Source organism: Melanotaenia boesemani, chromosome 12 (genome assembly GCF_017639745.1).
Source record: "Melanotaenia boesemani isolate fMelBoe1 chromosome 12, fMelBoe1.pri, whole genome shotgun sequence".
Taxonomy (NCBI): domain Eukaryota; kingdom Metazoa; phylum Chordata; class Actinopteri; order Atheriniformes; family Melanotaeniidae; genus Melanotaenia; species Melanotaenia boesemani.
In genome coordinates, this window is record NC_055693.1 from 11128496 (window position 1) to 11142341 (window position 13846).

The following is a 13846-nucleotide window of genomic DNA, read 5'->3' on the forward strand; positions in this document are numbered from 1 at the left end:
CGTGCTATGGATCTATATACTCTGTATACACAGCCATAACACGTATATGTTGGTGTGGATCAGTTAGTAGCTCGCCTGTAAACCGGAAGGAAAAGATGTGAACATATAATTCATCAATTTTGGCAACGGTTCACTGGCTTCCCATCCGGTTCTAGATTGATTTTAAGACTCTGCTCCTTATTTTTAAAGTTTTAAATGGAGCTCCCAAGACTCACAGCGTGACACTTATTTTATTATTATTACTTTTTTGTGTTTTTAATGTTAATTTCATTTTTTTCAATTCAATGGTTCTGGTTTGCATGCATCTTTTATGTTTTTATTTTCAAATTTTATATATATATATATATATATATATATATATATATATATACACATTATATATGTTAACTGTTTATTTTGTTGTTTTAGTTTTCAAATTTTTTGAAGTGCATTGGTCAATGCTTGCTGATTTGATTTATTACACATGCATAAGAAACCTAAATTTAGTTAGCAAACATTAGATGTTTATCTTTCTAATGAAAATACAGGATAGTACCAGTGGGATGCCTAAATGAAATCATTGTTGTATTATCTTGCTTAGGAATATGTTAAGTTCATTCATGCTCGGTACAATTCAGCATCAGGGTATGATTCATCAAGATAAACTCTGACGGTTGATGTCTGTTTTTGTCATAGTTCAAGCCTCTGAGGACCTTTTTTTTTGTCACACCCACAGAGTTGCAGGTCCAACTGTTGTTGAAGCTCTTCCAGCTGGATCAAGGTGTGGGTGTGTGAAAGATGGATGGGTTCTCTTGCTGTGACAGAAAAGCCCTCAGTGTTCAGTTTGCCTCCAGGTGTAATAGCTCTACAAGAAACCCTTTTGCCCGTGAAATGAAAGTACCATTTTATCAAGTTTCACCCCTGGAGTTGTAAATATCAATAAAGGGAGAGCTCCCATGGAAGGGCTGTAAATCATGAAAATTCATTCTCTTAAATCACAGCTAAGCCTGTCTCAACTGTGTATGTAATGTTTACACTGTGAGCCAGATAATGCAACAGCAGGAACGCTAAAAAGTGTAAGCTCATGGAGAAGTGGATTTGTTTATCCAAAGGCTAAAAACTCATATTTCTAGGAGTTGCATTTTTCACACTTTACACCATGCTAAACTGATGTATATTGTGTTCTGTTAATTATTTACATTGCACCATCTTGTGATTGTGGCACTTAAGCTAGCTGCAGATGCCAACAGGTCAGTAAGAGTTGTGGTGTGACACACACACACACACAAACACACATGCAATTTCAGTGAAAAGCTATTCAAACGAGGACATACACATAGGGAAACACAATTTACATTTTGATGGCTTGAGATGAAAGATCAGTTAAATATCGGGGCCTAATATATAATCTCATCACAAACTTATGATTTTATATAAAATATACTTTATACTAAACACTAACTAAACTTATAGTATTATTATGTTAAAAAGTAACTAAGAACAGAACAGAAACGCTTTTCATGTTATCATGAGGTCATTTACTCTTCTTTTTTTCTATTTTTCAAAGATTTGTTTTTATATTTGCATGTGGAGAAGACACCTGGTGGGTGTGGGAATATAGAAGACCCTTTGGATTTGCACGACTGTGTAAATGTTTTCACTTGAGAAACAAGAGGATGAGCTCCCATGCAATTGCTTGTAACATGTTTTTTGTACCCACTGACCACATCAGTTCTAAGAAATATGGCCCTCTAGGAATCTCTGCATGGTTTAGTTGAAAGGTTGCCTGGGAACTGGAAACAGATCTAGCAGGAGTGCTGAACATGAGGAAACCTGCCAGAAGTGGTTGAGACTAACCAGCTGCCTGATTTATACCAGATTGCTACTTAGAAGCTTTTATTTTTCTGCAGATTGCTGCTTAGCACTTCTTTATGCTATGTAGGCTCTCCATGTTGCCATACAGCCATATATCACCATTAGATTATACGCTGTTGTTGGAAAGTCATACTTCATCCTGGGGCCTTTGCTAAAATATTGCCCTCCTCAGCTCCATGTGCTCAGAAACAATTATTAACAGGTTTAGCAAGTACTGACATTTTCCATTCCTGTTTGTGTGAATTCAATCCAAAGCATTTGAGAATCAAGATCGCTGATTTCCTGATTGACAGGATTTGGTTTATGGTTGAACTGCTGATGGACAGGCCAGTTGGTTTCATGGTTCCTTTCTGGCCAACTCACAGAGCCTTCCAGCATGAGGTACAGGCTGTTGGGGAATCCTCGGCTGTCTTTCCCCCATCCACACATGCTCGGGATGAGTGTTCTGGCAGATAATGAGCCTGGTTTCAGGAGAGTTGGACCCTCTGCAGTCAATTCCTAGAAATGTGGAACGGCAACCAGATGTTTTATTTTTTATCATGTATTCAGCCAGGAAGTTTAGATAAATTAAAGTTTTAATTTCAGCTTCTAATATGCCACTTAGTTAATAAAATACTGTGATCTCTGGATTTCATACGTCAAAAAGCCCAATTTACAGCATTTGGGTAATAGTCATATCAATTTTTAGATTTATCTTTTAAATCACAGTTTGAATTTATATGATTGCTGAGTGCTTTTTAAGCATGTTGTATAGGTTTAAATTTGTAGAATTTTTCTTTAATAATTACAAGCCACTGGGTTCAGCTCATTTCCATTTAAATCAGCAACAAACATCTGGCTACCTTCATGTTTAATTGTAGCGCTGAACATGAACCAAAAGTAATTCTACAATGTGTAACAGAGCCAGGGTTGCTGTTTCTAATAATACACACTCTAAAATTTAAGATTGTAGATTAAATATACATCACTATAAAGCTGTTTTTATGTCTGGGCAGAAAACAGATGTGCGTATGATGTATAGTATCATATTTGATCTGTTTTTTACACATTTTAAGGAACTGTAATAGGCAACTCTCTTAATAATAATATGTATTTTTATGGAAAAAAGCATATTTTAATATGTACCACATAAAAGCAATAAGCACTTAAAATTTTGGCGCCATCTACTCAAAATCCCTGCTGCGTTTGAAGACTCTTGTTAAGCTTTTGGCCCTCCCTTAATCATTCAGGTTTCTTACTGACATCAGTTACACCTTGAAAATCTGTGTGTGCCTGCATTTGTGATAAGAGGCTGTGGTTCTACAAAATTTAACGCCAAACCTGTTACCACGCCTGCACTGCACTGCATTTTATCTGCATACACAAAACCTCTGCTGTGCCATTCTACCCACTCAGAGCAATACGTTACAAAAGATAAAACAGAAAAAAATGCAGGTGTGCCTGACAAAACTGCACCTGTTTTTGCTCTGCTCTATGAAAACAGAGCTCTTTATCCCTCAGTCTGTGGAAGGATTTATTTGTAGTCATATGGGCAATTTGTTGCTTTAAGTGTGCTTTAGCAGAGTACAGCACAATAGGAGGGGTATTCTAAAATCCAGATGACAGCACTGAAAAATAATTTCAAAGTTCAGTAGAGAAGATTCCCATGGCCCATCACATGATCCTGCGTTTTATGTCATATTAGACCACGGCTTTGGCTATCTCAATAGTTTATATTATAAACTATTGAGATTGCTATATCTTAATAGAATCTATATCTATATATATATATATAGATATAGATTCATATAGATATAAACTATATTATAATAATATAATAATCATAATAGCATTATGATTTGAAGCTTCACATAAACATAACTATTTCTACCTATCTCTCTTTTTTGTTCTTTCCCCCTACTCCTTGCTTTTCCACACCCCTTACCCCTTAAAACAAAGTGGTAAAGGGAAGGAACGAAAACATTCCCCTAGAAAATTAGACACTACTTTACCATCATACGTCATCAGAAGTTGTCGTGAGTTGCTACGCCAGACAAAGCGGCAGTTATCTATGACAACCAGGGCCGGTTCTAGAAATGCATACATGAGGGGGCAGGCATAAATTTGAAGGGGGCACTATGAGTACATACTTCAGCATTTTCTTGTTGTTGTTTTTTAAGTGTTTCTTTAACGGAACTGTGCTGTTAGTGGAGTCCAACTTCAAAGAAATAGATTGCACTTTGTCAGGCCTCTACTCTAAGACCTGTCCAGCTTGGGTGTCCCACCTGAAACCAAAGCTCCTGCTGGTATAGCTCTTAGAGTCACTGAGGCACGCAAACCCCCTGACCACAATAAGGTGGCAATCCCTCAGGGGGGGAACAGAAAATATCAATAACAAAATGAAGTAAGAAAAAAGAAAAGAATGATCCATTATCAAAGCTTTAACAACCAACAAAATAACAATTGCCCTATTGGACAGCCATTAGATGTCTAAGCATTTTGAATAAATTTGAAACTCATAACAATAAACTCAACTATCTGTGTGTTTGTTTCTGTCTGTATATAGACCATAATGATTAAAGAATCATAACTATCAAGCACAACAATAACAGAGCAAAAAATTAAACCCCCTACCAAAATAAGGCAGTGAACCTTCAGGGGGAAATAATGATAATAAATGAAAATGAGTAAAAACTAAATGATCCTTCATCAAAATTTTAAGAACCAACAACATAATTTTCTTACCGTACAGCCATTAATGCATCTAAAATAACTTTGTTACAATAACCTCATATATGTATACAAATGTAAATAACCTACAGTATAAAAGAGGTATCCCAAACGAACAAACCCATCAAACAACCAAAACAGAGCAGAACATTAGATATCTTTATTTTTATCTATATTTTTATTTTATTTTATTTCTTATTTTTATCTTCTCTCAATGTGGGGGGAGGGAGTGTGGGTCCTTTTTTCAAATCATTATTTTGTTTAGAAACTTTTCCTCACTCTACAACAGCAGTCTCCTATTTTTCTGCCCAAAAACTCTTACAAATTTGTCCTAGCATGCTGAACTAAAGGCTGGGCGGAGCTTGAGGGGTGTCATATGCGCAGCTCGTTTTCCCTCAGTCTGTATTGTACCGAGGAGGCAGTCACATCTATGGCCCGTGCGTGACTGATCACTGCTCCTACTAACAGGCGTAGACACGTTTAAATAGAACAGAAACAAACCCCAGTTGACAGAATAGATGCAATAAATACGTCTGTTATTATAAGTATTTATTCAGTATCGCTACAACACATTTAACAGAGCTTTACTCTATAAGTTTTACCGCTGGAGCTCAGCAGCCGCTCTCTCTACGAGGGGGAGAAATATGACACCGCAAGATCAGGCTGTATGTCAACTCATTTGCATACTAAACACTGATTGGTTGTTTTCTGTGGTGGTGGGAAGGACTTGTTGAAGACAGTACAATGGATCCTGTGAAGCTCCGACACGCAGAGTTCAGTACAGAGGGGAGAGAGCGTTTGGAGAGATTTGCCCATTTCGGCGCATTTGATTGAGGGGGCAGAATGTTTGTTTGAGGGGGCACTGCCCCCTCTTGCCCCTGCGTAAAGCCGGCCTTGATGACAACCGAAAAGCAAAAACACTGATGATAATAAAAATGCTGTATCATTTCAATTGCCTGGGCTGTGGGCATATTTTTGTGTTTGTTTTCAATAAGACGAAAAAATGAAAGGAGACGTTATGTTTTATTATTATGATACATACGGAGTACTATGCGGACGACTGATAACAACATTAGCAAACTAACATTAACATTAATGAACGTTATTGATTAGCGGTTAGCGCTAATAAATTAGTGATTTTGATAACAGCACTATAATGGCGGACAAGCTCGTAAATAAATGGCCACGAGATGGGACACTATTTAAAAATAATTTTCTACATCCTTGTTGATGCTGAATAAATATATATATACCCATACCCATAAATATATATATTTATGGGTGTTTTTGTTTTGTTTGTCAGCATCTTTGCCGATGTATCGAATGTCTGTCGGAAAATTTTTTATACCCCTTTGTTTGAAGTGCGGTATAAAACATCCATAGGCACACCTTTACCCCTTCCTCTTCATCCAAAAGAGAGTCAAGATAGCCCTTTCTGTAACATAAAGGTGCAAAATGAGGGGGGAGGGCTAAGGGGTAGAAATGGGATTCTTGTTTTACATTTTTCACTTTTTGTCAGCAAATTTCTTGACAAGATTAAATCCATCATGGCAAAAGGACGATGAAATCTTGGTAACCTGTACAGAAGGTCACAAAAATTTGCACCATCTTTGTTAATAATATTTATAGACTTTCTTAAGCTAAACTCTTATTTTAATAGAAAGGGAAAAAAAAAAATCCCACACTGATTAAGTAGATCTAAATGGAGTGTGATTAGTCACTCATCAGGGACTATCCACAGGGGACAGATCTATGTTGACTATATATGTTAGTTTAATCATTTCAATGATGGTTTGGGGTTTTTCATGTCAATTCAAACAACGTATGTTAAACAGCACTTGTGCACTTATGTTCAAAGTGTTGAATTTTACATATCATAGGCAACAAATAAGATGGTTTCCTTACATAATTGAGTATATCTCTAGATGAAGGCGTACTGGATCTGAAAGCTGTAATGAGGGAGATGGTTAAATGTAAAGTCAGTGGCAAGTGACTTAACAAGGGAAAGGACAAGCACTTCCTCATTAAAAAAACAAAAAACAAACAAAAAAAAAAAACTAGGACACAGTTCCAGTTCCTGAAGGTGTAAACAACACAGAAACAGAACAAGCAAGAGAGGAGAAGCAGCTCTGTACCTGCAGACACACCTCTCCATATGTACAGCATTATTTCCAGACAGTATTTCCACCTCATGAGTAATTTTGTTTTGTTTTTTTATGTGTGTACTTGGACTGTGTTCTTACCCTGTTTGTGTGTGTGTGTGTGCAATATGCCTGAGATATTTTTTGTCAGCTTGTTGCACAGAGTAGACTCCTGGCATGTTTGACAAGAGACGACTGTCCAATCTAACAAATTTGTCCATCTTCACAACAGTCTGGCACCAATTTACAGATCAAATACTGTAGAAGCCAGAAACACGTGAAACCCTGCAGTTGCACTTTTGTGTATTTGCTCACCAGCATGCTCGTCTATAATTTCATTAAATTTTAGCATGAGCAAACTATCATTCCCGTACAAAGGTATTGTGTTCTGCAGCTATTTATGCCAAAACTCTACAGTGCATCAATCAACCTCACGAGAACAGATTTAAGTTATTTGCTCTCATTACAGCTTTGAATCTCATCAAAACTCATTAAAGAAACAATAAAGAAACACCTCATTTCAAGATTTCAATAAGAAAGGTAACCAATAAAGCAGTTTTCTTTATATATCATATACCATAATTATACCTACTCTAAATTCAACCAAAACTGGTTGATGAAAGCTTTAAACAATATTTTTATTTTTATTTATTTATTTTATGAAAGTCTTCTTCTCAGTTCATTTCTTGAGTTTTCCTTTCAACCAGAGAAGTACTTTACAGCACATTACAGAAACAACTTTCACTGAGAATTGCACCTCTGCACAACATTTCTTTCTGTGTGTAATGGTGGATGGGTGTGTAATAAGTCAGGGGAGCTGTGCTGGTTCAGTGTTAATGCGTCTCTGCCTTCAGGGAAACACCACTGAAAGAGTAAGTGCTTCTGGGGACCGAACTGTTACACTTTGAAAGTGTAACTGGTTTTTTTGTCATGCTTCCTGTAAAAAAGATGGTCACAGTGTCGAACAGCATGTGTTTTTGCTTTCTTGTGTTAGATTAGAAATGTTGCACTGGTATATTAAGGGTTTTAAATAATGTAGTCTAAGATTATATGTAAAAAAATGTAAAAATTTACACAGTAAATTAGTTTGAAAACATATTTCTGGCCACTAAAATTATGCAAAATGCTTTAGAGGGCATACGATGACAAGGAAATGAAGTAAAATAGGAAGCCATTTGCTATTTTCTTGTTACCCACTGCTGAGTTGATTTTTTTTTCTTTTATTTATTTAGCTCAAACCTTGTGAGTAATTTTAAAAAATGCATAAGCCTATTTTTTTGTATAATTTGGCTCTGACCTGCATGTGCTCTTCAATCCTACCACAAGAATTTAGATCTTGATAAAAGGGAAAGCTCTAATTGTACTCTGTGTGCACAGTTCATCCAGCTGTTTACAGGATATTTTCCCCATTTGCTCCCTCTTCCTCCTCTGAGCTTAATAATCAGACAGGTCTGCTGAAGCCCCCATTGTCTGCACTCACTGTGGACGTGACTTTTATACATATGAGAGCCGAGTAGCATTGTCGATGCCGCTCAGCTTTCTGGAGGTTGACCTTTTTCCATGGATTAATAGGTTTTATGCTGGCAGCATTAATAAACAATTTCTTGGTTTCCACATTGGGGTAGTGAGCAGTCACTCTGCATATTAATGAATCCCCCCCTTCTCTTATAAACCTCCTCTCACCTACGTTTGAGCTGTCATGCTTTGTAATTACAACCTGTTTTGTCAATTTCTTCTTCTTTTTTTTTTTTTTTTTTTTTTTTTTTTTGCAAAACATTCTTTGTCACAGAGTCCCTTTGCTTCTGTTTTTGAAAGCTATTTAGTCAGTTTTAGGGCTTTTTTTGTGTTGAACTCATACTCTCTCAGCCTGTCTGTGTATGTTTGCCATTTTTTCTTGTTATTATTTCTCCCTGGATCTTTCCATTTCCTCGAGTCACATCCCTGGTCAGCCTGTTTTTCTTAGAGTCAAGTCATTCTGGTTTGCTTCAACTGTTCTTTATTTCTATCCCAGTCTTTTTGCTTTACTGACAGGGGCTGATTATGTAGGGCTGAGCAGTTTTGGCCCTATAGCTGTCTGTGGCCAAGGTCAATTATGGCCTTCCCATTCAGAGCATGGCAAATCACAAGCCAGGGAGCCACTGATGTGAAGCGCCAAGCAGGGGAGATCGAAGGGGTAGAAAATCAACTGTTTGGTGCCTCAAAAATGATTCAATTTTCCACTGGTGTGAAAGTGTGTGCTGTGTCTGAGTCTCCTTTCCTTTGTTCTGCTTCAATGTCACCCATATTTTCTCCCAAAAAATAGTTAGATTTTGGTTCAAATTACAGCAGACAACAGCAGAGGTATTATACCTTTCATTTATTTGCTTCTCTGAGATTCTTACAAAGTCAACCTCAGTCAGGGTAGATGTCACTTTTTTTGTTTCATGGAAAGATTAACACTAAAATACATTAAATAGGCAAAAAAAAACAAAAAAACAACAACAACAAAAAAAAACAAAGAAAACAAAAAAACTGTATTGTGACACATAAAGAGAATGAAGTAGTGAGTGTTGTGAGCTTCCCATGAGTTATGTTTTCTATGTATGGACTCGGTGGGGATTCCCTTCTAACTGAACTACACTGTTATGTTTTCTTCATGTTCCTTTGAAAGGGATGCCGTTTCTTTAAGAAAAGCTCAGTGGGGTGTTAAGGAAAGTTGCTCTAGTTATTATTTCTCCCTGCAAAGCTTTCTTAGCACTGGCACTGCAAAAAGTCCTCACTAAGAAAATATACTGTATATATATTTTTTAATATTCTTTAAAACAGAGCTTGTTAGCTTGTTAGCTTTGAATAGAAGGCAGACTTGTAAATACATGTCCTTCCTCTCTGCTGTGCTTCAGCTTAGTCTACAAAAGTCCCCTATGCAGGGGATTCTGTGCTGGGTACATAGACCAGCAGCCACAGCAACTTTACAGGGGACAACATGCAAACTCCACGCAGCCAAGATTTAAAACAGCAGCCTCTGCCATTAAATGGCCATGCTAACCATCACATTATCATGCAACCCCTAGAAGAGTCATAATAGGGACTTATAACTCCATACGGTTATTACAACTTAGTATTAAATTGTAGTGAAGTGAGATGAAACCAAAACTGTTAATATGGGAGCAGTAAAACAAAGACTATGTGTTGAAAGGTGCTTAAATATCTCAGTTTTGTTCCTTTGTGGTTTTTCTGTATATCCAGCATCTGGTTGCTTTCAGCCTTTATGTGCCTATGGATGTTCAAGTCTCACAGAGGGCTTTATTATCACACTGAAACACTTGTCTCACACTTTATCGTAGTAACTATTAGGTCGGAGGAATTTTTATACCAGTTCAGATTTAGATTGTTGCTAACTTAAGCTGGTAATCTCTCAAGCAACCTGTTTAAATTTATAGGAACCCATTCGTAACTTGTGTAGTTTACTGTAAACACACATTAGTTTGTCATTATTGCAAACGATTTTTACAGATATTTTATGGCACGAATTTGGAGGAAATATTGTGTACAATATGAGTTCAATAACTTGTCTCTATGAACTGGTTAGTTGCCTTCCTGCCCTTTTTAGGATAAAGGTAATTTGTTGTACAGCAAACAGTAAAACAATTAGTCAGTGCACAATCACAAACAGCAATAAACAGCTAACAGGACTATGATATATAGATAAGAAATATAAAATAAAATAAAAACAGAGCTACTTATTCAGCTTATTCAACAGGGGGATGGCTGTAGGGACAAAAGAATATTAATATTTAGTGTGATAAAATGAGGATGAATAACAACAAGACATGATCATTTCTTTGTGGTAAGACAAAAAGTGAGATAAAAAGCATTAATTTTACCACTGAACCACTTAAAATACAATCAGCAAACAATTCATCTGACGTCAGCTGCCTTCACTGCTCCGAGCTACAAATGAAGCTGATTACGGTGATTGCTTGTCTTGTTCCACAAACAAACCACCTCCACATGCTCAGCCTCTGTAAACAATGACAAGCGCTCATGTGAAGGCATTCAATTAGCCACAGTTATGGCCTTTGCACTGGCTTGTATGATTACTTCTACTCAGGGCTGTTTTGTAGGTGTTACATAAATAATGATTGCTGCTTTAAACCTGGACTGGCATCGGAGAAATATGTCCTATTTCAGAAGCCAAACCAACCTGGGGAACAGCTCATTTGATGAGGAAAAAGTAAAAGTAATTACTAAGTGAGGCAACCCATGGAACCATATAAAACTATTTTGCCTTCTAATCCGCTGAGCTTCAGGTTTGCGACAGCATGTTTAACCATTCTCTCAGAACAGTAGTTATTTGGTTTAAGAAAAGCACCCCTGCTGAGTCATGTCTTTTACAACACACATCTCATGCAACAGATTTCCAGACTGACATTTTGATGTCTGCACTAACCACTTTGACTGTTTTCAACTGGAACTGAACATACTGCTCTTCTTGAGTTTTCTGGCATGTCAGCTGTTGCTGTCGTTATGCATCACACATTCGTGCCCTCCTCTCGGAAAGGCCCACAAGTCCTCGAGCAAGGATAGAAAGGACACTCAGCCATGGTCCTTCTTAGGATCATTATTGTCATCCAAGTTGTCCCTTTGTTTCTTCTTGCTCAGCTCCTCTGTCAGCCAAATAGTGTCCAGAGGACGAGATTTCAAGGCAGCAATTCACCAGTGAGCTAATTACCCAGTTACATTTTGCAGACACTTTTAATGGGAAGCAACTAACAAGATTGGTCATTCTGTATAATTTAACTGAAATGTGTGAACCACATTTCATAGACTGTATCTGAAATTTGACATAGACCAATGCATTGTTTAGTATTTGGCTGTGCTGTGTGATGCATCGGTATTAGGGGATGAATATGTTTAAATCTGGATAAAAAAAATGTCAGCACATTAAAGTCATGAAGTGAACTCATGAAAACAAATTTGGTATTTTAGTTAATTTAAACACTATATAGATACTTATAGATACATACATATAGATATATAAATCATAGTAATTGCAAATATTGTAGGCTTTGTTTATTTATAAAGGAATTAAAGTCTCTCTTATTTTTTATCCCTGTGTAATTACCTTGGGGACTACAGGCTTTAAAAAGTGCAACAACACAGGTTGAATCAGGTTTTTACATATAATGTCAGGAGTTTTATGAAGCAGCTCAGTGTGAAACATTCCCAACAGACGTGGCAAAGCACTCCAATGTGATGAGTGTCCTTTGATTAATACACCTCCCCAATGAATGCTTTTATTTTTAGCAATGCAGGGTGGACAGTGTGGGAATGGATTTTATCACCCTTCTGGTTGAAGATGAATTGGTAACAGCAGAGAGAGATGTGGTGCTTTGGTGTTCATTTGTCAGAACCAAATTGAGGTCCAACAGATGAAGTAACAATCCCGTGATTATCTCTGTTATTATCTGCACAAGTTCAGAAGTCACAATCAAATTGCTGAAAGCAGATGTGCATTTGGGAAGATTGATCCATGCTAAAAACAAGTCATAACAAGGCAAAACAAAACAAAACAGGGGATTTATAGAAGGGATTTGGGATCGACATCTGGGTGGTCTGATCTTACCAAGGCTTGCGTCCTGGTGTCAGAGCCTAACAATATATACTTTCTGTTGGGGGCATGAGCTAATTGGTGAAACGAGTGCTCTTACATCCGAAGTCAAGGTTGGGGTCAAGGAGAGAATGAGAGTTGCATTTCATTGAAGATGATTATAGCGAGGGACTGCAGCTCTCATCCTTTTCAGACAGGTAGAAGTATGAAGTTCATTTCACCTGGCAAGGTTCTTTACACTGTGAGCATAAAATAACGGTGACGGTTGTCCTGGTGACCTCCATAATATAAATTATGAATCTGACATCTGTTTCCTTCCTACACAATGTGAAATATAAATCATTTATTTAAGTTAACTTGAATGCCTGCTGCATATATTATAGTCAGATAAAATTTCATCAGCCTTGCTTTTAGGCAAAGATTTTAATATGAACTGTTTTTGTCTGTCTCTGCAGGAACTCTTTACAGCAGAATGCAAGTTCAAAGAGTCTGTGTTTGAGAACTACTATGTGATCTACTCCTCCATGTTGTACAGACAACAGGAGTCGGGGAGAGCATGGTTTCTAGGGCTCAATAAAGAGGGCCAAGCCATGAAAGGGAACCGGGTGAAAAAAACAAAACCAGCTGCTCACTTCCTGCCCAAGCCATTAGAAGGTATGTACCACATGTGTGCAAGAACAAGTGGGAACAACAACAGTCTCTAAATTGCAGATTTAAAATGCTTAATCCTTAGAATTTCCAATAAATACAAGTTGAATATTGACGCTTTTGTCGCATTACTTATATCCCCTTCACTGCTTTAGTTCCAGATATACACTTTTCGTTTCAAACTGTTGATGCTGCATGAGCCCTTCCCGCAGTAAATATATGTTTAGCTTGATCAACCTCACCCTAGTTATTTAAAAGACAGCTGTGTTATAGAGCTCTTATACACCAAGATGAAAATGAGCCATCTCATATATATTTTTGTTGTGTCTTTTTCAGCAGACTTAGTTGAATCAGCAGATGGTCTGTCAAGACAGAGTTAACTGGATATTTATCATAGCTGATAAGCGCACGAAGAGAGATACAATAGATATTAAATTGCTTATCAAAAATATTCTACATAACTTGTTATTTTCCTTTCTTAAAATCAGTCATCTTGTTCTACTACTCACTTCAGCTTTGGCTCTTTAGCTACAATATGTCTTTTCACACAGGCATGGATTGTAAATCCTGGCCTGTTGTTGGAAGTCATCTTTGCAGTGGCTATTTCGTTTATAATGTGAGAAAATAAAGCAGAGTGCCATTCGTTACCACCACCATTCATTTTGTGTATTTGAACTCTTAGAGGCTAAGACTTGATTTTATACTTAACAATTAAAATAGTTCATGGAACATCTGACCTACAGTACATTAAAGTGTGCTTGCTGAATAACCACTTTCCTACTGAAGGCATGCAGTTGGGGAGGCGGGGCAGCTCTGTATGCACAGTATGAAGTGTTGATAGTCCTGCTGATGCCATCGTTGCTCTCATCAGCCACCAGCCTGATTGCTTCCCATCATTTTAAAC

At 37.2% G+C, this 13846-nt stretch overlaps 1 protein-coding gene across 3 annotated transcripts in view; it reads left to right on the top strand.

The window, feature by feature from the left end:
* fgf14 (fibroblast growth factor 14) overlaps positions 1–13846 on the top strand; it is a 112476-nt gene that overhangs the window by 96561 nt on the left and 2069 nt on the right. For all 3 annotated transcript variants that reach the window (XM_042001753.1, XM_042001755.1, XM_042001754.1), the window contains exon 4: positions 12750–12948. In XM_042001753.1, the coding sequence (XP_041857687.1) occupies positions 12750–12948 (199 nt within the window). The remainder of the gene's footprint in view (positions 1–12749; positions 12949–13846) is intronic.